At 41.0% G+C, this 24386-nt stretch overlaps 1 protein-coding gene across 3 annotated transcripts; it reads right to left on the bottom strand.

Moving 5' to 3' along the window:
• Window positions 1–1037: 1037 nt before the first annotated feature.
• On the bottom strand, window positions 1038–21903 carry Gins4 (GINS complex subunit 4 (Sld5 homolog)). Of its 3 annotated transcripts, none has more exons than XM_013024699.1 (8): window positions 21767–21903; window positions 20355–20469; window positions 13601–13687; window positions 12649–12762; window positions 8410–8507; window positions 8153–8241; window positions 1604–1694; window positions 1038–1510 (listed from the first exon to the last, which is right to left on the bottom strand). In XM_013024699.1, exons 2-8 carry the CDS (start codon window positions 20448–20450, stop codon window positions 1414–1416), a joined length of 672 nt encoding a protein of 223 aa, XP_012880153.1. In that variant the 5' UTR covers window positions 20451–20469; window positions 21767–21903; the 3' UTR covers window positions 1038–1413. The 3 variants fall into 3 exon arrangements, with proteins under 3 accessions (XP_012880153.1, XP_012880171.1, XP_012880163.1); XM_013024717.1 differs by having other exon boundaries at window positions 12724–12762; XM_013024709.1 differs by having other exon boundaries at window positions 20355–20455.
• Between the last annotated feature and the right edge of the window lie 2483 nt (window positions 21904–24386).

Raw genomic sequence — 24386 nt, 5'->3', positions numbered from 1 at the left:
CTGCCTGAGTGATGAGATTTTAAGTGTGCGTAACCACATAGCTTTCACTATGACATTTTTGTACATGTACATATTGTACTTCAAATAAACTTGCTCCCCATTGTCCCCCTCCCCTCTACCAGACTTTTCATCAAGCAAGAAACAAGGGAACAACACAGGTTACCTTATATGCATTTCAAGGTGATAATTCATTGGCTGTGTATGTACCTCAATCAGCACAAGATCCTCCACTCACAACAAGCTAGCTCATCCATTTCTCTGGAGAAAAAGGAGGAGCTGAGAAAAACCATTGCTAGGGTCACACAGCAGGACAGTGAGTGCCGCTCTGCTCATAGGCCAGGGATAGCCAGATGGCCTGGACGCTGGCCAGCAAAGCTGCCTGAGACCCGGCTGCAGCTTAGCAGTAGGAAGAACCTACTTTGTCAGGCAGCAAGCTGAGAGCTTGCTCCTTCAGTCAAGAGCCTGAAATTTAACAGTGGCTTGTTGCTTTAGTTGTAATCTCCAGTTAGGCAACAGGAACTGGTTTTAAGTTGAATAATGAAGGTTCCATAAAGGTTAGATCACAAAATCTAGTGATATAGTACAGGAGTAGATTAGAGCTGTTTTTTTTTTTTGGTTTTGTTTTTTGCCATTAATGGGGGCTTGAACTCAGGGCCTGGGCACTAGATTTTTGCTCAAGGCTAGGGCTTCAGCACTTGAGTTAATAGCTCCACTTCCGGATTTTTGGTGGTTAAAGAGTCTCAGAGACTTTCCTGCCCAAGCTGGCTGCAGACCACAATCCTCAGATCTCAGCCTCATGAGTTGCTAGAATTATAGGTATGTGTCACCAGTGCCTGGCAGTAAAATCTTTCTTAAGACTTTAGCTTTGTTCTGATCATCTTATATAAAATGATATTTATTGAAATGAACAGATGGTAACAAGAGGACTTTTTGTTTTCTTTTTGTCTTGTCTGTTCATTTATCTGGGGGGGGGAAGGAGGGGACACAGAAATAAAGGACAAAGGGTGAACAAACAGCAGTGGTACTCACTTGACACTAGCAAAAATGTGGGTAAGGACAAGAGGGGAAAACTCAGGGAGAGAAAGGGAAGGGGTAATGCATTACAAGACTTATGTAACTATTCTATATCACCTTTACAATAACAGTAATTTAAAAAAATAATTTTTGCTTAATTTTGAAAAGATGTACAGTCTTATTTATTTGCCTCATATTCAGAACAAGCAGAGCAATGGCCCCACCTGCTGATGCTGGCTGAGATGGCAGTGTAGCATTCCTGCCTTCATTCCTAGTGGCCCATAGCATTGGGAGATAAGCCTGTTGTCAGGAGCAACATCTCCTTACTGTTCTTAGGCATAAAGTGGCATAGACTTTCTTATGTTTTCTGGGATTCCATATCTTCACACTTGTTTATTTTTAAATTAGCTGAACTGCTCCAGAAGCAACGAGAGGTGCAATGGTTTTATATCGGATCAAGTGTTGGGAGCCCTCTTCCAAGTCAATCACATAGTCCCTGAAAAAAGAGAACAGGAATTTATGTGGAGAGCTTGGCCGGCTCTCCATTAGGAAGAACATTTCCCATTGTGAAGACACCCAGGCCACTTACCTCTGCTCATCTGTTTCAGGTTCTACTAGTATATTTTCTTGCCGTTCTTTTACTCTCAGAAACACATATGAATCTAGATCTGGTTTGGGAACTGCCAAAAAGCAAACACATAATTAGGAAATGAGAAGCTAAAAAGGTTAAATCTTGATAAAGTTTTACTTATAAATCAGGCATAGTAAAAGATTAATAACAATAATTAATACATTATATTACTGTAATTATGTGAATGTGGTCACTTGCTCTCAAGTATCTTATATACTATACTCATCCTTTTATTTATTTTTGTAATGCTGATGTACAGAGGGGTTAGTTACATAAGTCAGATAAGGAGTTCATTTCTTTTTGAACAGTGTCACCTCTTTTTTCATTTCCTCCCAGGTTTTCCCCTCTCAACTTCTCTTCCCGACAAGTTATGTAATTCAAACTGCTGAATTAATGCACCCTATTTCTTTTTTTTTTTTTTTTGGTCCAGTTGTGGGGCCTGAACTCTGGGCCTGGGCACTGTCCCTCAGCTCTTCACCTCAAGGCTAGCGCTCTACCACTTGAGCCACAGCACCACTTCTGGCTTTTTTCTTTTTGCTTATATGGTGCTGAGGAATTGAACCCAGGGCCTCATGCATGCAAGGCAAGTGCTCTACCACTGAGCCATCTTCCCAGCCCCGTCCCACTATTTCCATGCTTTCTCTTACCCTCCCCCTAACGGATAAACTTATACACAAAAGGTACAGAATCAGAAACAGCAACAAAAGCAGAAAAGACCCAAAACTGAAAGCAAAATAATAAAAAATAAAAACCTCATTTCCATTTCTTGGGAGTTCATTTTGATGAACATCATTGTATATGATCATATGCACCTATTGAGTCTTTGTGATCCTCTCCTAAGTATATCCTCCTTTAGTCTCACTGTGTGAATGTTTAAAATCTGTTTATTATCCTATTCAAGTGTAATTTATTTGTCTTTTACCATCCATTGTGTTTGCTTCTAGATTTATAGGCAAATTCTAAATGAGGGAAACCATGCAACCTATGTTTCTTTGGGTCTGGCTTACTTTGCTTAATATAATTTTTCCAAGTCTTTCCATTTTGTTACTAATGGTGCAATATCATTCTTTCTGATAGATGAGCAGAATTCTATTCTATTCAACTGAGGGGCAGCAGGGTTGATTCCATATCTTGGGTATGATAAACAATGCTGCAATGAAGATGGGTATGTGGTAGCTTTAGTGTGGCCTCATTTATAGCTATTTGGAGAAATGCACAGAAATCGAATTGCTAGGTCATAGGGAAGCTGTATGTTTAGTTTTTTAAGGAACTTCCATACTGCTTTCCACAGTGGTTAAACAAGTTTACATTCCCACCAACAGTGTAATAGAGTTCTTTTGTTCACATCCCATCAGCATTTGTTATTGTTAGTTTTCTGAATAATGGTCATTCTAACTGGGGTGAGGTGGAATCTCAATATTGATTTGAGTTTTTTTTTTTTTTTTTCGGTCGTGGGGCTTGAACTCTGGGCTTGGGCGCTATCAAGGCGAGCAGTCTACTGCTTGAGCCACAGCACCACTTCCGGTTTTCTAGTGGTTTATTGGAGATAAGAGTCTCACGGACTTTCCTACCCAGGCTGGCTTTGAACTGTGATCCTCAGATCTCAGCCTCCTGAGTAGCTAGGATATAAGCATGAACAACCGGCGCCCGGCTGATTTGCATTTCTTTTATGGCCAGAGATGTTCAACATTTCTTCATGTATCTATTGGCCACTCTTCTTCTAAAAAGTCTTTAAGTCTTTAGCCCATTTATTAACTGAGTTGTTTCTTTGAGGGTATTTTGGGGGTGGGGTTAATTTTTTTTTTAGCTCTAAGTACATTTTAGATATGAGGCTCTTGTCTGATGCATAGCTAGAAAATCTCCCCTCATTCTGTGGGCTTCCTATTTATCTTGCTAGCTATGTCCTTTGCCATATAGAAACTCCTTCATTTTTATGCAATCCCATGTATCTAGTCTTTCCTTGATTTGTTGTGATTCTGGATCTTTACTTAGTTAGTTTCAACCCATGCCTAGGAGCTCTAGTGTTTCCCCTATCCCTTCCTGTAATGTTTCCATGGTATCTGGCCTTACATTGAAGCCTCTGATCCATTTGGAACTGATTCTTGTACAAGGTAATATATAAGGATCTAGCTCAAGTTTTCTGCATGTCTATAGCCAATTCTGTCAGCATCATTTGCCCTAGAGACTTTCTTCCATCCTGTGGTTTTGGATCCCTTATCAAATATTAGGTGGCTATAGGTTTGTGGGCTGATTTCTGGGTCTTCTATTCTAGTCCATTGGTCCTCAGGCCTATCCTTGTGTCAGTACCAGGCTGTTTTTATTACCATGACTTTGTAATAGAGTTTGAAATTTGGTATTGATATTCCTTCAACAATGTTCTTCCTGCTAAGTATTGTTTTTGCTATTCAGGGTCTTTTATTACTCCATATGAATTTTTTTTATTGCTTTCTCTGTATTATTGAAGAATGTTGTTGGGATTCTGATGGATATTGCACTGAATTTGTAGATAGGTTTAGGCAGTATTGCTATTTTCACAGTATTAATCCTTCCAATCCAGGAGCATGGAAGGTTTTTTCCATTTCCTTAAATCTGTTTTTCTTTCTTTTTTCCAGATTTTTAAATTTTTCATCATAGAGATCTTTCACATCTTTGATTAATTCCTAGGAATTTTATTTTATTTTTGCCAATCCTGGTCCTTGAACTCAGGGCCTGTGCACTGTCCCTGAGCTTCTTTTGCTCAAGCCTAGCACTCTAACACTTCAGCCACAGCACCACTTGCAGCTTTTTCTGCTAATGTGGTATTGAGGAACTGAACCCAGGGCTTCATGCATGCTAGGCAAGCACTCTACCATTAAGCCACATTACTAGCCCCTGTATTTTATTTTATTTTTTTTTTGAGACAATTACAAATGGTGTTGTTTTCCTGGTTTCAGTCTCAATCTTCTCATTGTTGGTATACAGAAAACCTAGATTTTTGTGGGTTCATTTTATACCTTGCTACTTGGCCAAAGTTTTGGCTTAGCTTAAGTAACTTGGGGAAGGAATCTATAGGGTTCTTTTCTTTCTTTTTTTTTTAAGGGAGTGGTAGGCCTCACATTGGCTTGGCTAGTGCTCTACTTGAACCACTGCCACCCCTGCTTATTGCTGGTTATTTTGGAGACGTCTAATGAATTCTTCTGCCCTGGCTGGCTTCAAGCCATTATCCTCCACATCTCAGTCTTTTGAGTAGTTAAGATTACAAGGCGTGACCTTCCAGCACTTAGCTTTTGCTAGTTATTTTGGAGATGGAATCTAGTGAACCTTCCTGCCAGGGCTTGCTCTGAACTGCAATCTTCCTAAGGATTATAGGCATGAGCTATAGTCCTCTGGTTCATCCTTATTCTTGTGATGATATAAAACATAAAAGTCATCAGGCACTGGAGGCTCATGATTATAATCCTACCTACTCAGGAGGCCGAGACCCAAGGATCATGGTTCAAAGCCAACTTGGGCAGGAAAGACTATGTGACCCTTATCTCCAATTAGCCACCAGAAAATTGGAAGTGGAGCTGTTGCTCAAAGTGGAAGAACACTAGCCTTGAGCAAAAGAGCTAAGGGACAGCACCCAGGCCCTGAGTTCAAGACCCATGACAAAAACAAAAACAAAACCCTTACAATCCTACATGAGGAGACGGAAGTGAAAAGTTTAGGTGTTATGAGGTCTCGTGAGGCTAGCATTTAAGTATAACCTGAACACAAGAACTTGTGACAGTTCACAAGCCGATTTTATGTTAGAATGGCATGTAACTGAAAACTTATGAGTTATTTCTAGAATATTTCATGAACTCCTTTTGGACCATGACTGACTACCATAAACCTCAAAAATTGAACCCACAGCCAGGCTCCACTGGCTCACACCTGTGATCCCAGCTACTCAGGGGCTGAGATCTGAGGATTGAGGGTGGAAGCCCCAGACAGAAAAGCCTTTGAGCCTCTATCTCCAATTAGCCAACAAAAAACTGGACTGGAGATGTGACTCAGGAGATAGAATGCTGGCTCTGAGTAAAAAAGCTGTGTGAGAATATGAGGCCCTAAGTTCAAGCCCCAGTACTTACTTAAAAAAACAAACACAAACAACAAAAGTGAAGCCACAGGTAAGAGATACTGCCCACCCTGGAGGACACAATTGAGCCTAACACATCGTCTCTCTAGATGGCTGGTAACCATGCACACAGTAAAGCCCCCATTGGTGGCAATACTCAGCGATGGAGGAAGCAGAGATGCACTTGTAGGAGAGTGAGCCTGAGACGTGTGAGGTACAAACCTGTACAATGGCTCAGGAAACTTGGGTCGTGGTGATAGTCTTGCATGTTACTCAGGAATATGATCTTAACATGAAGGTGGTCCCTCCCTGATCCACTACAGGCCAAGACTGCTGCCACCCCTCTTCTATTACAGACCCCCACTTCCAGTCAGTACATGCCCCAAGCTGGCTATTTAATAGCTCCTCTTCTCTGGAGTCCATTTGTCCTAAAGGTGGCCAACAACGGCAATACTCAAAGCACATGCCCATACTTCCTTATTCTAAGAGCCTGTTTCAGATTTCTACTGCCCTTGGCTTCTTCATCTTTGGGATGGGATTCATGGTAACCAGCTTCAAAGGTAAGGAGGGTAACCTGGCTGTTCCAGGGTGCTAGGACTACTCTAACTTCAACAGTTAGTTTGGCCCCACTGGGTAGCCTGACTCCAAAAACCTAGCTTGGGCTCATCATGCCTATACTGCTCCCGGCCCTAAAAATCCTGTGGGATTTACAACCTCCACAGAACTCAAGGAGACAGCAGCAGCTGCAGTACCACTGAACAGCTTCTAATTCCAGTTCAGCTTTTGTCCTTAGAAGAGATCACAAGTGACATACTAGAGACATTTTTAATTTTTATTTTTGGTCAGTACTGTGAAATGGATGCTGTCTTTTAGCTTTTTTTTTTTTTTTTTGCTCAAGGCTAGTATTCTACCACTTGAGCCACAGCTCCACTTCTGGCTTTTTGGTGGTTAATTGGAAATAAGAGTCACAATCTTTCTTGCCTGGCTGGCTTCAAATTACAATCTTCAGATCTCAGCTTCTTAAGTAGCTAGAGTTGTAAGTCATAAGCTACTGGTCTCTGGCCAACATGCTTGTTTTTGGTATCTCCCTGCACCAAGCAGAAACACTAGACAATGTCAAGATCTAGTTCCAGTAAGGTGTATGCATGCTCCATCATTACTTGCTTCTTAGCTACTGTGATCTACTGGATGAGGTGACATGGGGAAGTGATGTGGGTAGAGTCCTTGAACCTTTCCTGCTCTAAGGTGAAGATGAAAGTGGCTGAGAGGGAGGGAACTGAATATGGATTGGGTGTTTTTATTGTTTTCCTTAGGCAGGCTGAGCAAAACTGTTTTCCAGAGTTGCACACATCTAGTGTCTGGTTTGCTCCTGGTGTTACGGGATAAACTGCGCCCCTTCAAAATTCTTATGTGGAAACTTTAATTTCCATTATTCAGGAATGGAATCCTGTTTGGAGAAAGGGCTTTTAGGAAGGTAATTAAGTTCAAATGAGGCCATTAGGGCCTGCATAATCCAGTCTGACTGGTGTCCTCATTAAATGAGATTAGGGTACACAGAGAATGGTATTAGTGACTTCATAAAAGAGGCCTACTTGCCTACTCTTCTACCACAGAAGCACAGGATAGAGGTTGGGCCTGCTGCTTTCTCTTTTTCTTCCCACAGTCTAGCTCCCTTCTGGTAATCATAGCTACAGAAACGTCACAACAAAGCTGAGAAGCTCTTGCTAGAGGTTAAGAAGGACTCCAGATTGTTGTTTTACTGTGTGCCAGTTCTGGGACTTGAACTTTGGGCTTGGGCACTTAAGCTTCTTAAGTGCTAGGATCCTATTACTTTGAGCCACAGCTCCATTTCCAACTTTTTGGTAGTTTACTGGAGATAAAGTTTCACAGACTTTTTCTCCCTAGGCTGGCTTCAAGCTGTGATCCTCACATCTCAGCCTCTTGAGTAGCTAGGATTACAGGTATGGGCCAGTGGTGTCTGGCTCTGATTGATGTTTTGTGAGTATCCTATTTAAGTCTTCCTTCTAGCTAGATAGTGCATGTGCATTCTGGAATCTGCCAGTGGAATATCATGTCTGCCTGCTCTTTGCATCAGCAGTGGTTTAGGAGGTAGGGCCTTGTGGACACCCAGGAGATGCTGCCGAAGGATTGCACAGCTGAAGATATGAGTGGATTCACATTTGTGGTGGCAGCTATTAGGGTTCACCCCAGTGTGAAGAACACAAAAGTAATGTTGAACAGTGCCTTTTGCATCTGCATTTGGTTATTTTTGTTTTGTTTTTAAGCAAAATACTTTTCTTTATCTTCACTGCTCATATACATACTTGTTTCTTCCATATTCAAGAAATAAAAAAGAGTAAGGATGAAGATCCTATTGTCAGGTACCTGAGAACATTTGATCTTGGGCTGGAGAAGGCTCTGCTTACCTGCCCTCAAGAGGTCCACCTTCTGTAAGTTGGGAGGCATATGCTTTAAGGCGACATTTTTAAGGTAGGTCTCTGTGTGAGCCATGTACCTGAAACACACAAAGTTCAAATAGTGGTACATAACTGGAAGGAGGTACCCCAGAGCTACTTGGTGGAAAGCCACCAATGAGGCTCTCCGATGGGCTTGATGGACATAGCCAGCAAACTCATGCTTATAAGCCAACGAAAGGCACTTCGATGCTTCCTGCTTCACTTACTCTTTGGCAAAGGCAAACTCCTCTGGAGAAAGGCTGGAAGGTTCCCCTTCAGGGCGCGTCTTCTCTTTCTCTAGGATGTGAGGGAAAAACTTCTCTATCTGTGAGGACAAATAAAAATCACAAAAACATCTATCAGGATACTTGCTTTCTCCAAGAGGTTAAGGTTAATATAAAAAACTGACAAAGAGTTCAAGCCCCACGACCGACAAAAAAGTAACAAACAAACAAACAAACAAAAATAACAACAAAAAACTGACAAAGAGCTGGGTATTGGTGGCTCAAAACTGTAATCCTAGCTACTCAGGAGGCTGAGATCTGAGGATCGAGGTTCAAAGCCAGTCTGGGCAAGAAAAATCTGTGAGACTCTTATCTCCAATTAACCACCAGAAAACCAGAAGTGGCGCTGTGGTTCAAGTGGTAGAACATTTGCCTTGAGTTGAAGAGCTTGGGGACAGCGCCCAGGCCCAGAGTTCAAGCCCCACAAACAGGCAGACAAACAAAAAAAAGGAGCCGGAGTATGGCTCAGTAGGGGAGCACTTGCCTAACACGTGTAAGACTCCTGGTTTCATCTACAGCAGCAGCACACAGATATAAAACAAGTGAAACTTGACAAAATGAAAAGCGTTCATGTTTATGGTTAAGACTCTTGGTAATCAGACCTATGTTCAGGACTATAAGAGAGGTATCCCAGAACTTACAGAAATAATAAAGACTCTGGAAAGGAGAGTTAAAAAGGGATAGAAGGCTTTCATTAAATAAAACCTAAAAATATAGTCAGGCACCAGTGGCTCATGCCTGTAATCACCTAGCTACTCAGGAGGCTGAGCTCTGAGGATCGTGGTTTGAAGCTAGCCTGGCCTCTGTGAGACTATTTCCAACTAACCACCAGAAAACCAGAAGTGATGCTGTGGCTCAAAATTGTACAGTGCTAGCCTTGAGTGGAAAAACTCAGGGGCAGCTCCCATGTACAGATTGCAAGCCCATGATTAACAAAAACAAAACAAAACAAAAAACTGAAAATATAATTATAAATGGTATTGAAGAGAAAGGACTTCATTTAACATTGTATGTATTTGAACAGGGAAGTCTATAAACTGAAATTCCTGCAGAAGCTGGAAAGATGTGTACAAACTAGCCAAGAAGATATAGTTACATTAGAAGAATGAAGGCAACAATGAGAGTTGAAAAAATGCAAAGGACTTAAACAACTCACAGTCAAAACAAAACACTACAAGCTTTTACAAAAAGGTGTGCTTTCAGAAAAAAGGAGGGGGTTGGTCTGTAGTGTGGCTGTCTCTCAGAAGAAATGACAATGGTGAGTAGGAACTAGCACTCACTTGTTACAAAGAACTGTGCATCTTTTTTTTTGGACTTGGACCAATTATGTCGCAGATAAATAAACATTTGTATGGAGCTTATCTTTATGAAATCCTTTCTTCTTTTATATGCAAATTGTTACTTTATCACTTATTGTAAGCTCAAACCTGTAATCTCAACTACTTTGAGGTAGAGATTGGAGGATTAGTTTGAGGCTGGCCCAGGCAAAAAGTGCAAGATCCTATCTAAAAAATAATTAAAACATTTGTATACACTTGCATACCACCCAAGGTATTTAATTATATATTTATAAATAACTCCAGATTCCACATATGAAAGAAAACATGTATCCTTTGTCTCTCTTGGGCCTAACTTCATTTAATGTCATTTTTTCCAGGTCCTTTCATTTCTTTGCAAATGATGCACTATCATTCTTTCTCATACAGGAGTACAATTCCATTGTGTATATATACATTTTCTTGATAGATGTGCCCACTGAAAAGCATCTGGCTGATTCCAAATCTTGGCTATGGTGAATAGTTCTGTCATGAACATGGTTGTGCTGGCAACTTTACTGTATCCTAGTTTGTAATCCTTTGGATAAATGTCCAAGAGTGGAATTGCTAGATCACAGGGTAGTTCTACATTTAGTTTTTTGAGGACTAACTGAAACACAGTAGATTAAGAGGAGTATTCAAACAGAGTAATTTCTTAGAAAGGCAAAATCATAATTTGACAAACTAAACAACAGGAACTGGTACTTGAAAGGAGAAGGGTAAGGTTAAGGGGAGGACTGGTGGACAAATGCAGTCAAAATCCAATGTATATTCTACAAAATTAAGTGAGGGAAGGGGTGGGTTGAGACGGATGGGTACAAATGTTGAAAGGGGTGACATGGACCAAGACGTACTGTACTCATTAACTGCTTTGTTGACTGGCAATTCCTATGTACAACTACTTAAAGATAATAAAAATAAGCTTTGGGCTTACCATATTAAATAAAATAATTAAAACAAAAAGGACTGAAAATACAATTCAAGAAGTATAATGCTTGCTTAGCAAGCATAAGGCCCTGAGTACAAAACTCAATGTATCTATAGGTATAGATACATATTGGTATGTGTAGTTTCATAATCTTGAAAGATTACTAAAATCAAAAGAGGACCTAGGCAAATTCCTTAATTTTTCAAAACTAGAAAGAAGGTAGTATATCTTCAAATATGGACTAGTGGTCTTCAAGTTAATAAGTGTAACTACAATAGAATAAGATGACTTCAAAAGATGGACTGTGAAAGGGAAAAAAATGATATAATCAACACAAAGAGGATTTCCAGTCCAAAGGGGAACAGGTAAAAAGGTAAGTGGCCTGTTCTGGTAGTTGGGGATGGGGAAGCATATTGTACATCTTTTTTTTTCATTTCTTATATATATTTGTATTAAAATATAATCACTTTTTTTGATACTCTAATGTAAAAACTTTAAACATGGGACTGGGTAAAAGCTTAAATTGGAAAGTTCTAAGTGGTTGGCTTAATTGGTAGTTTTCAATGTGCAGTGAAGTCTCTGGTGAAATACTGGTTCAACTCTATTGATGAATCAGATTTTATGACATATATGCATCAAAACTGTTGATGACATAGAAGTGTTAAGAGATGGGTAAAATATTGATTAGGCCCTAGAGCCCTGTGGCATAACCTAATTTATGCTTATAGGTTAGATGGCCACGAGCCATAATAGAATGTCAAGATAGAGTAGATTTGACTGATGGAATTTTTTTTTCTTTTTTTTTTTTTTTGGGTCCGGTCATGGGGCCTGAACTCTGGGCCTGGATGCTGTCCCTCAGCTCTTCAGCTCAAGGCTAGCGCTCTACCACTTGAGCCACAGTGCCACTTCCGGCTTTTTTGTTTTTGCTTATGTGGTGCTGAGGAATCGAACCCAGGGCCTCATGCATGCAAGGCAAGCGCTCTACCACTGAGCCACCTTCCCAGCCCCCAATTTTTTTTTTTTTTCTGAACTGGGAGAGAGCAAGGGAAGAGGTAACATTGTCCAAAAAGAAATGTACTGTTTACCAGACGTATGTAACTGTAACCCCTTTACATATTCTCTTTATAGTAACAATAAAAAACTATTAAAAAATAACTTTCTGTGCTGGTACTGGGGCTTGAACTCACTGCTTGAACTCTACCACTTGAGCTAGGTTTCCAGGTCTATCTTTTTGGTGTTAACTGAAGATAAGTCTTGTGGATTTGTCTGCCAGGGATGGCTCTGAACTTTGATCTCAGATTTCTGCCTTCTGAGTAGCTAGAATTATAGGTATGAGCCACTGGTTTCTGGCACAAAGTGATTTTTTCTTTTGTACTGGTCCTGGGACTTGAACTCAGGTCCCAGGCATTGCCCCTGAGCATTTTTTGCTCAAGGCCAGAGCTCTACCACTTGAGTTACAGCTCTACTTCTGGCTTTTTAGTGGTTAATTCGAGATAAATTCCATGGATTTTGTTGCCCAGACTGGCGCTGAACCACTATCCTCAGAGCCCAGCTTCCTGAGTAGCTAGGATTATAGGTACAGTACGCCATTGGTGCCCTGCTACCAAATTACTTTAAAAATAAGTTTACCCTAATCAATATTATCTTGAATTCAACCAGTGCAAACAACTCTATTCTTAGCACTGCCCCATTGTAACTCTAGGGGCACCACTCATACGCCAAATAAATGAATCAAAAATGTCTGTGTATCTCTGGGGTTGTCCCACCTTCATTTCAGTTATGCTTCCCAGAATGCTCTTTTGCTTTCCTTGCTCTTTGATGACACCAATGTTGGTCTCTTAGCAGCATCCTCAGACCTCATCCCTACTTCCTGCTGGAATATTTAGGTCAGTTACAAACTTCACTGCCTTAACATCTACAGCTATCTCTATGTCAGACCTTCATGAGTCGACACCGCAAGTAGCTGCTGAGGACAAAGCGGATCCTCTCCATCTCCATTCGATGGATACTGACCTTCAGATCCCCCTTTTTGGCTCTTTTGAGATTTTCTTCCTATATTAAAGTTAAAAGAGAAACTGAAGTTTATTAAAAGAAGATGATATTCAAAGACTAACCGCCATTACCATTGGCAAAGTTGAGGACCAAAAAGACTATGTTTCAACCAAAACAAAAATTACACATATAAATTCTCATTTTCAATTTTTCTTGTTTTTTTTTTTGCTTGCTTTTGAGACAAGGTCTTGTTCGTAGCCTTAAACTCAGTCCTCCTAGCCTTTGCCTCCTAACACATAATTTTTGTTAATTGGACAAATAAAAATGATTATAGTCTCTGAAAATTCAAACATTTACATCATTTACTTTTAGAAAACGACCATTTGAACAGAAGCTGAGTCTGATCAGGCACAAAAGCCCAGGATTACAACCCAGTTGTAAAGGAGATAATACAGTACAGACAGGGCACATATGTGTAGGAACTCTTAAATACTGCTTGAGAAACACATTCTAAAGCTACACTTTGGTAGCTTTATTACTTTGGTAATAACCTGGAGCCCAGACCATTTAAGCCAAGGGCCACAAATGTAAATGTCTGTAGGGATAGGTAGGTAAGGGGTATGAAAAAGATAGGTTGCCATGGATCACAAGGAGCAGCACAGCATACTGAAAAGGGTGTGCTTTGCCTGCTCTAGTCAACTGTTCTCATGTGGAAGTGTACCACCAATAACAGCAAGTCTTTAGACTTTAGACATCTAGGTATTTACTAAGCACAAGTTATTTGTAAATGTAAATAACTAATTTCATATATTTTTTCAGAAAGTACTGGGATGATCCAAACAGGTCACAATGCTTTTAACAGTCTCTTCCTTAGTAACCAGAAAGAACCAACTCTTACCATGTGATCCAGCTGTTCTATAACACATTCTACAATTTCACACTTGTTTTCCAGTAGCTCAGGAGCAAATTTTTCATTCATCCAGGCCTAAAGAACAATATTGAGAAAAATGAATATCATAACAGAGCAAAACAACCTAGTGAGTCAGTTCACAGCCCATGAAAACTCAGATACCTCAGGCAAAGAAAACTATTCCTCTACAAGTTGGAAACATGTTTGATGGCTTCTCTACCTCTTTTATATTCACAACTTTTATTCAATCAACATTTTTTAGCTAAAAATTGGCTCTTTATGATCTCAATTGATGTATTTAACTTTTAAAAAACAATGAATAGTTCTAATTAAGTTTAGTTATACAAACTAAATTGTTCTTCAAGCTCTCTTAATTGCGTGTAAGGGTCAGTATCCTTGGCACAAAGCATATACACACAGCCTCGAGCGTCAGTCCCACAGAAAACATGTACGTAAGCAAAATAAAAGATATTTGTTTTTGATTACTTAAAAAATCAACAGAACTTACATAATCAATCCACCTACAAAAGAAAAAGCACCATCTTATTTGTGGGTGCCATTCCCATTCCCATTATATCCAAAACATTGAGAAGTAATTCAAAACTAGAAAATGGCTCAAATACTATGGCTGCCCATGGATCTTGCTATGAAACAGTTGCCAGTCTGAACTGAGGAACTAAAAAGAATGAAAAGAATTAAAGGGTTCTTCTGCATGAGGTCAACAGAACTTCCCAGAAGGCGGTGGTGGGCCAAGAAATCCACCTGGCCGAGAATCTTCTAAATGTTTTGCCAGATTGACATAGTGCACAGAATATACAGGAATATGAAGGATCAGTCTGTGGTGTCATCTCCCAGAAGGTTTCTGTGAGACAGTCCTTGGATGTAGGACAGCGGGGTAAAAGGGAGCTTTGCCACCACTCTACCATCAAATATAGAATTGAACATTCCTATTAAGGCAGTAAAACAAAAACTAATTGCAGGGGCTGGGAAGGTAACTCAGTGGTAGAGTGCTTGCCTTGCATACATGAGGTCCTGGGTTCGATTCCTCAGCACCACATAAACAAACAAAAAAAGCCAGAAGTGGTGCTGCGGCTCAAGTGGTAGAGCGCTAGCCTTGAGCTGAGGGACAGCACCCAGGCCCAGAGTTCAGGCCCCACGACCAGACCCAAAACAAAAACCAATTGCAAACACAGATTTCATTCGAACCATTGATAGATCTCTATTGTTAGTCTTCAGTTTTTCTTCTTGTCTTATTTTCTTTTTTTTGTTGTCAGCCAGCTGACTCTGTTATTGTTTCTTTTTTCTTCTCCATTTTTTTTTTTACTCTGTTTTTCCACTTCCGCCTTCAGTCTCTTATACTTGTCTGTCCGGTAAACCAGGACCCAGGTTATGCCTTCCGAGAGCAGCGTGGTGCACACGGAAATAAAGACGAGCAGGGTGTCTGCGAACATGGTGCTCATCTTGCACCTCCATCCCTGTGTACCAGCTCCGCAGGAACAGGTGCAGTGCGCTGCGGAGCCAGCAAAAAAGACAAGCTAGGTCTCCAGACAACCCAGAACACCCTGACTTTGACAGGCTGCAGGGTCACACTTCTCAATCAACATTTTTAAATGCACGATTTACCTCAGTTATTTTGTTGAGAAACGCCATCTAGTGTTCTAGCCCTAACTATTACCAAGTAGTATTAACAGGAAACACATTTCTACTTCCTCAGCAGCTGCTTCCCACCAGGGGGCAACATTACTTTCTGTGCTTCGCGGGATAAAAAGTAACACTAAATCTAAACATTCTTCATTCCTGATGTCCAATTTACAAAAACTTTTCATTCATCATATCCTTACCTTATTGATGAAAAAACACAGACTGAGAAACCCACCACACAGCCCCAAAGGATAAAGACTCACCAAAAGAATTCAATGTATGACTTAGGCCCAGCTGCTCTGTACACTTTGCAGATTATCCAGCCTTACAGAACTAAAATATCCAAAGTGACTAAGGAAAGCTATACTTATCTTTCAATTAACAGGAAATTGGGTTTTAGTTTAGCTCAGAATTAAATGCCAATCAGGCTCAACCTATTTTTTCTGATGTGCTTGAGTTCCTGTTTCCCCAATTATGGCACATTAAATACTGGGTACTGCTACAATCATAAAAATTCATCTAAGTACTTGAGCTGGCTGCTGCAATAGTGCTGAAAGCTGTATGACTGATTGTGTGTGTGTGTGTGCACATGTGCATGTCTGCTGGTACTAGAGCATGAACTCAGAACTGGGTGCTGTCCTTTAGCTTTTTTTGCTCAAGGCTGGTTCTCTACCATTTGAGCCACAGCTTTAACTCCAGCTTTTTGGTGGTTAATTGGAAGTAAGAGTCTTGCTGGCTTTCCTGCCCAGGTAGCTTGGAACCACCATCCTCAGATCTCAGTCTGAGTAGCTAGGATTATGGATGTGAACCACCAGTGCCTAGCTATAATTTTTTTTTTGGTCCAGTTGTTGGGCCTGAACTCTGGGCCTGGGCGCTATCCCTCAGCTCTTCAGCTCAAGGCTAGCACTCTACCACTTGAGCCATAACGCCACTTCTGGCTTTTTTATTTTTTCTTCTTATGTGGTGCTGAGGAATCAAACCCAGGGCCTCATGCATGCAAGGCAAGCACTCTACCACGGAGCCACCTTCCCAGCCCCAATTCTTTTTTCTTTTAACTTTTTGTTTTGAGGACTGAACCCAGGGCCTTTCATATAAAGCAAGCCTTCTAGCCCTCCTTTTCTCAACCCTACTACTATATAAATTAACCAGAAATTTATATAGTAAAAAGCACTTTACAGATTGAAAAGCAGTTTACTTTTCAATAGATTGATATAAACACTTGTGTGGGTACACAAATTCATTAAAGAATATCCTCATTATTTGAAAAGTTCTTACATGTTCCTCAGAAGTAATCATCAGCCTGAATTTAGTGTTTACTTTTCTTTATAGCTTCACTGTATTTGTTCATATTTCTTTATATGCTTTCCAACCTTTTCATGACAGGACAAAGAAAACACCAATACCTGTAAGGCATACTGGGGTAAAATAAAGTGGATTTGGAGTGATTGTACACTTATGTTATAAAATTGTATTATGAGTATAAAACTTTGAAAGTATTTTCAAAATTTGTTGTTTGAGAAACGTGTGTTTTTAAGAAATGTTTAAAGCTGGGCACTGGTGGCTCATGCCTATTATCCTTACTACTCAGGAGCTGAGGTCTAAGAATCAAGGTTTCAAGGGCCAGCGTGGGCAGGAAGTTTACTGAGACCCTTATCTCCAACTAGCCTCCAAAAAGTCAGAAATAGAGCTATGGTTCAAATGGTAGAGTGTTAGCCTTGAGGGGGGGGGAACCCTCAGGAACAGGGCCTAGGACCTGACCTGAGTTCAAGCTCCAGTACTAGCACAAAAAAAACAAAAACAAAAAAACTTCAAATGGCTGACCTGGTTCTTAATCAAAATAATTTGTGTGTGTGTATATGTGTATGTGTGTACGCACGTGTATGCATGTGACACTAGGGATCAAATCCAGGGCCCTGACAATCCTAGGTAAGCACACTACTAATCATACCCCAGCATTCCTGATCACAATTCTTTTATTTTTCCCCCTTAGTCATGGGTCCTGAACTCTGGGCCTGGGTGCTGTCCCTCAGCTTTCAGCTCACTCTACCACTTGAGCCACAGCACCACTTCCGGCTTTTTTCTGCTTATGTGGTGCTGAGGAATCGAACCCACCCAGGGCCTCATGCATGTGAGGCAAGCACTCTACCACTGAGCCAACTTCCCAGCCCACCTGATCACAATTCTTAATGATAGTCTGTTTGTTATTGTTATGAGTTGAATTGTGTCCTCTCAAAATTCAACTTAGCTGAGGGTGTATGAGGCCCTTGGTTCAATCAAGAGAACTGAAAAAATAAAATCCAAACAGAAATAAAAATCCCTATGTTGAAGTTTTGCTAGCCTGTGAATTGTATACAAATGATTTCTTCTGCAATTTGATTTTACCCCTTTCCTTTTATTCTACTTTCGCAGTGCACAGGAATCAAACCCAGGGTTTCATGTGTGCAGGCAAGCATTCTGCTTTCTTTCTACTGGGTATATAGGCTGCAATATCTTATCCAACTTGTTGTTGGGTTATTTTCAACTATTACAAGCAATCTATAAACATACTGTATATATTTCCTCAATTTCCTCATCCACACAGGGAGGTTTCCTTCAGGTATATATCTGGGAGTAGACTTACTGGCTCTCAAGTCATGTGTGCCTTCAACTTTTGCAGGACAATAACAAATTATTTTCCAAAGTGACTGCACCAGTTTACGTCCCCCTTATGTAAGTTGCAAATTATTCTACATTTTGCCACATTTTTTACTGACACACCTTTTCATTTCAAATTGGTATGAAATGATAACTCACTGTGATTTATTTTGGTACCAGTCCTGGGCCTTGAACTCAAGGTCTAGGCACTGTCCCTGAGCTTGAGCCACTTCTGGCTTTCTTGTGATTTATTGGAGATAAGAATCTTACAGCTTTTTCCTGCTAGGGCTGGCTTTGAACCCTGATCCTCAGATGTCAGCATCCTGACTAGCTAGGATTACAGGTGTGAGCCACTGGTGCCTGGCTCATTGAGATTTTAATATTCATGTTGCTGATTACTAAAAGGACAGAACATCTTTTTCATATGGCCACTGGCCACTCTGGTCTTCTCTTCTGAGAAATAAATATCCAAAATTCTACATGGGTTGTGGGTATTTATTTGTGCATTCTTCTAGGAAGGAGTAGAATTTTTTAACTAGCTTCTTACATAAAAACAGATGAAGAATTCTTGCTAAACTTAGAAGGATGTTTAATTCAATGCCAGACTAGATTACAGTTTCAGTTAAGCTTCCATGACTTAGGGAGACTCTATCTCAAAAAATAAAAAGCAGAGCTGGAAGCAGGGTTCAAGTGGTAGAGTGCTTGCTTAGCATGCACAAAGCCCTGAGTTCCATCCCCAGCACTGCAAAAATGAACAAACAAACAATCCCAGCTAAACAGTAAGGGAAAATTTAAGGATATAAGGCTGGAGGTGTAGCTAAGTGGTTGAGCACTGGCTTTGATTCCCAAGAACTACAAAAAATAAAAACAAGAACCAAAAACACTATCTTCCTTCAGCTTTGCCATTCATGATAGCATATGTCAGGGAAAAAAATAACTCTAAAGGAGAAAACACATGAGTTACAGAAAGGGCAGTTAAAGTAAGGTAGCAGATACAAGAAGTGAGGAACACATGTTGGGAGCAATAACGAGCATGTATTGGGAGGAATAACAAGCATGAGGCAAAGCCCTGAGTTCAAAATCCAGCATATCAAGTGACCAGAGCTAAGTTTTTGTTTGGTTCTGCTTCCACATGTGACCTTGGGCAAAGTATTTTATCTTTTTTCTTTCTAGTACTAGGGCTTGAACTCAGGGCCTTGTGCTCTTGCTTAGCTTGCTTGCTTATGGTTGGCACTCTATCATACCTCCAGTCTATCATTTTACTAATTAATTGTAGGTGAAATATGGAAAACCTTCCTGCCCCAAATGGCCTTGAACTATGATCCTCTAAGCCTAGACTCCTAAGAAGGCAGGATTACAGGCACTAGCCCTCAGCACCTGGATAGGAGTTTACATATTCAAGCTTCAGTTTCCACATCTATTAAACAGGTAACAAGTATCTGCCCCACTAGGTCAGTGAGTTCTTATGGGTCTGACAATATGCACAGACATTACACAGAGTGTCCTATTTAATCCTCACTACTCGGTGTAGTTACTATGCATTTTTATAGCCTGAAAGTGGAGACAAGCTATCTAACTTACGTCATGTTACATAATAGACTAATAATAGACTAATATCACAGAGGATGTATTTTGGGGAACAAGTCCTCACTATGTAGCCCAAGATGAATTTTCAATCTTCTTGCCTCAGCCTACCAAGGGCTTGAATTACAGGTATGTGTGACCATGCATGGATAGCATGGAGATTACATCTACTTAAATCTAGATGGTCTGATGAATTTCATGACAAGATAGCTATAAAGAATTTAATACAGCTGGCTAGGGTGATACATACCTGGGACCCAAACACTTGAGAGGCTAAGGCAGGAGGAGTTTGAGGCTAGCCTGGTGTACATAGCAAGACCCTGTCTCAAAATAGAGATTACAATAAACTTAACACAGTTGCTGGAACACAAAAAATAATAAATTATTGCCACTGTAACAACAATAACATATCAAAATTATTTTATGCAGACAGTAGAACTATTAAAAGCTGATTCAAGAAAATATGGGGGAGGAAAAGTAAAAATGTGACTCATTTTCTTTTCATGAAGGTACCTCTGTACATTCTTGTTAACCTAGGCATTCTCCAGGGGAACGGTAGGTATTTTGAGGGACTGAAGTACAGAATTTACAAGTCTATAGAACACCTCCATGTCTTTGTACATACCAACTAAATCCTTGATCTGTGTTAAGTCCTATTAAGTAAGTCCAAAGCTGTCCCTTACTAGCCTATTCGAAGACTTTGATATTATGAGTTTTCTAACACTTCTTCTTTTTGGGTAGAAGGTAATTATAATCTGGTACCTGTTCTCTTGAAATAAACCTTGAATTCCATTTCTTCATTCTCTGGTCCCCGACACTGGCACAACTGGACTAAATTCAAAGGTTAGAAATAAAATGAAAGGATTCCATTTGGGATGCTCACCTGCTCCAGCCTTTCAATGAGCTCTGCAGGAGTTAGGACCACCTCCTCACTGCCCCCATCTGAGTCCTGTCCTATGAAATCCAGTTCCTCTGTCATGGTCTCTGAAACCAGGAACCTAATGAGAATACAAGAAGCATTACCTTGCAAGGTATCTGGGTAAGGGAAAAATTCCTTGTGGTATAGGGGCCTCTGGCTAGAGACCTCATGGAGCAATATTTTGTTTATTGTGTGTGCTGATACTGGGGCTTGAACTCATTGTCCCTGTCCCTTAGCTTTCCCACTCAAGGCTGGCTAATTGGAAATGAAGAGTATTAAGCCCATGCACCAGTGGCTCATACCTAGCTATGCATGAATCTGAGATCTGAAGATCACAGTTTGAAGTCAGCCTGAGCAGTAAGAGAGTCTTATCTCCTATTAACCACCAAAAAGCTGGAAACAGAGCTGTGGCTCAAGTAGTAGAGTACTAACCTTGAGCAAAAAAAGCTCAGGGAAGGAACCCAGGCCCTGAATTCATGCCCTAGGACTGTCCTTCGCTTTAGAGCTTCTCCCTCATCCCGCCAACCCACCTGCACATGGACTTTCCTGATCATGCTGGCTTTGAACCCCATTCCTCAGATCTGAGACTCCTGAATAACTAGGCTTACAGGCCAGAGCCACCAGTGCCCAGTTAAGTTTTAGTTTTGTGTTTTCTAGGTTCAGGTCAGATATCAGCTCCTCAAAGGTACCTATCAACCCTGTAACAATCTCCATTCTGTACACTTTGAATTAAGTACTTACACAACAAATAGTCCTTAATAAGTACTGATGGCTCACATCTGTAATCCTAGCTACTGAGGTCTGAGAATCCTGATTTGAAGCCAGCCTGGGTAGGAAAGTCCATTAGTTTCATAGCTCCAATTAACCATCAACAAGCTGGAAGTGGAGCTATAGCAGAGCTTAAGTGTGGAGCACAAAAGTTCAGGGACAACGCCCAGGCCCCAAGTTCGAGCCTCAGGACCCGCACAATAAAAAACAAATGAAAACAATAGTTCCTTTAACTTGTCTTTGCTGTTGTTTGCCTCAGTGGCTGTTTGGGCATGTGTGTAGTGGCGGGTGCAGTACTGGGGCACCATGAACCCGAGTAGCCTGCGAGCTGTGCACAAAGCTAACCTCACTGCGTGCTTACAGACTAGCACCCAGGGTAAGGACCTGGGGGCCTCGCTCTAGCCGGGAGGGGCAGAGCGCCCGCTCCTCGCCCTTCCTTCTCATCCTCCTCCCCCCCTTTCGGCGCCACGGATCCAAGGCCGTCCAGGGAGCTGGTCAGCATGGGACCCGGGAGGTACAGGCGCCCTGGAAAACCAGGCCGCTCTCAGACCGCGCCAGGAAGCGGAAGCAGGGCAGAACAGCAAGTTCGAGGCCCGCCCCGGCCTTACCTGCCTCTTCCCGCGATCCAACTCCCGCGCTCCTTCACAAACTTTGCGCTCCAGTGCAACGTCACCGAGCACCAGCGGCGCTAACCAATCACGTCTCTGGGAGAAGGCACAAGACAGCCTTTTTTTTTTTTTTAACTCCGCGCACCAGGGGGCGGGGACTCGCTTCGCTGCACAGCGCCTGCGTAGTGGCTTCCGGAAAACAGCGGCGGGAGGCTGGAGGTGATTATTGCTCATTCTAGGCTGACAGCACGCAGCATGACCAGGAGGAGGCGCTCGCCACCTGGCTGAGTGCCGAGCATAATCAACTACACATTTTTGTTATCTGTGTGATGCCAATATTTCTTCTCTGCCTTGCTCATGCCTTTCGCTCTGCTGTCTTTTGTTTTCTGTGAAAAATGTCACGTCTGGCTTTTCTAGTGTGTCTCTTCTCTATCAACTCGAAGACTGAGAATTTTCCTATGGTATAGTGACTGGCTAGAAAAGACTGGCTAATCATGTTATAAAAACTGCAGCAGAATATGTCAGTTCCATGGTAAAGCACTAACCTATCCTAAGTGAGATACTAGGTTGATCTCCAGAACTGGGAAGAAAATGAATACATCTAGTGAAAGAATGGCAATTTACATGGGGCCGAAGAAGCACCCATATATTTGAAAAGGATTTCCAGAAGAAAGGGACAATTGAACTGTGTCTTTCAGAACGTGTTTCATGGATTATGAATAGATGGCTGTGTGTGTGTGTGTGTGTGTGTGTGTGTGTGTGTGTGTGCATGTGTGTGTGCACGTGCCATACCTGGGACTTGAACTCAGTGCTTGTGTGCTGTCCCTGAGCAACTCCACACCTAGCTTTTTGGTGTTTTATTGGAGATAAGATTGTTATGGGTTTTCCTGCCTGAGTTGGCTTTGAATTGCAATTATTATCTCAGCCTCCTGAGTTTATAGGCATGAACCACCTGTGACCAGCCAAATAGTCGGTATTGTAAAGGTCCATGTCAGTGCCATGGTTCAATAATTTTATTTTGCAGTTAGTTTTGCTGCAAACATATGTTTTTTCCCAAACATAACCACTCCGATACAGATCTTGTTCTATATGCCCTTCTTGCCATGCAACATTGATATTGCAAGGAATGAAGTCTATGTTCTTCTTCTTTTTTTAAAAATTCTTTCTTCTTTTGGTGCAGGTGATGCGACCCAGAATCTTGCCTATGCTATACAACCATGCTCTCAGTTCTTGTCTTATTTCAGAAAGCTTAGAGCAGTTAATCAATTGGACCCTAGGGTCTGGTAAGAGAAGAATTCAGGCAAGTCGTGAACATAAGTAAAGATGACAAAAAAAAGTTTATTAGATGAGAAATATAGGAGAGCACATGGCATAAATAAGCCACAGGCAAGATGGCACTTCACCCTATTTCTGCTCTCTTGACCATCTTCTGGTTACAGAGCTTGGCCCTGAGTTAAATAGTGAGAATGAGTCTTTGAAGATTGCTTTTGATTGGTGGATCTATCTTCCTCTGTGTCCTGTAAAGTTGTAATACTGTCCTATCTTTATTTCCTCTTTCTGTAGCCCTATATCCCTATTTCATTATCAGTCAAGTTCTGGTTTATTAGCTTATCCTGCCATGCACACGTTGTATAGGCTGCAGTTTCCTGATTGTCGTCTTTCTACTAACTCATAACATTCTCATCTTCATAAGTGGGAAGACCTTTGCAACAGCTTTAATCAGGAAAATTTGGCTAAAATAATACTTCTAGGCTTTGGCAAATGGCAATGCAGGTTTCATCTGGCTTGCTGGCCTTTGGGAAGCATGAACTGGTGTATGAGAACTCAGGTTTCCTTGTAGCTGCTATGCTTGAGTCCATGTGGAGAGAGCTCCCAGATGACTGAGTTGAACAAGCCTTCAGATTTTTACTTTCAGACTTTCACTTGACCTAGCTACCACAGAGAAAAGCAGGATGAGCTTTCCCTTCCAAAGCATTCTTAGATCATAGATGTGTGAGCAAAACAAATGTTGTGCACCTCTGCTTCTTGACTTAATGGATGTGTGACATGTTATGTATCTGCAGTTCAAGTGCATTGCCTATGAACTGAGAATACAGTGTTTTCCTGAAGGAAGAGGGATAATTGGATAATTGGATAATTTGGTGGTTAATTGGGGGACTTATTTTACCTCTAGTAATTTTGTTTTTCAGTACTGGAATTTGAACTCAGGGCCATGCCCTAGCCAAGCAGGTGCTTTACCTCCTGAGCCACATTCCCAGCTCTATCATCTTTAAGGTCTTTGTTCCTAGCTAATATTATGAACTCATTTTATTACCAGATAAAATGAATTTGCAGAGGAATATTTATACTATGTCAGGAAATATGTAAAGAAATACTAATGAAAAAAAGAAAGACAGGAAAAGAGAAGTGCTACCTGGGGGAAGCTGTGTCAGAAGTCATTGCAAGTTCAGGAAGGCCAGAGAAAAGACTTGTCTTATTAACACTGACAATGTTTGACAGTGGCATTCCATATTCCTATGTATGTTTGTATGTATAAATGAGAAGAAAATCAGGGATGCTGAGTTGATGTGCATTCAATGTCAAGTTTTTAGATATAATAATATAGCCATCAAATGGAATG

This window comes from Dipodomys ordii, unplaced genomic scaffold, assembly GCF_000151885.1.
Source record: "Dipodomys ordii isolate 6190 unplaced genomic scaffold, Dord_2.0 Scaffold4, whole genome shotgun sequence".
Taxonomy (NCBI): domain Eukaryota; kingdom Metazoa; phylum Chordata; class Mammalia; order Rodentia; family Heteromyidae; genus Dipodomys; species Dipodomys ordii.
The sequence above is the reverse complement of the archived record's forward strand: the minus strand, read 5'-3'. Positions and strand labels throughout refer to the sequence as shown.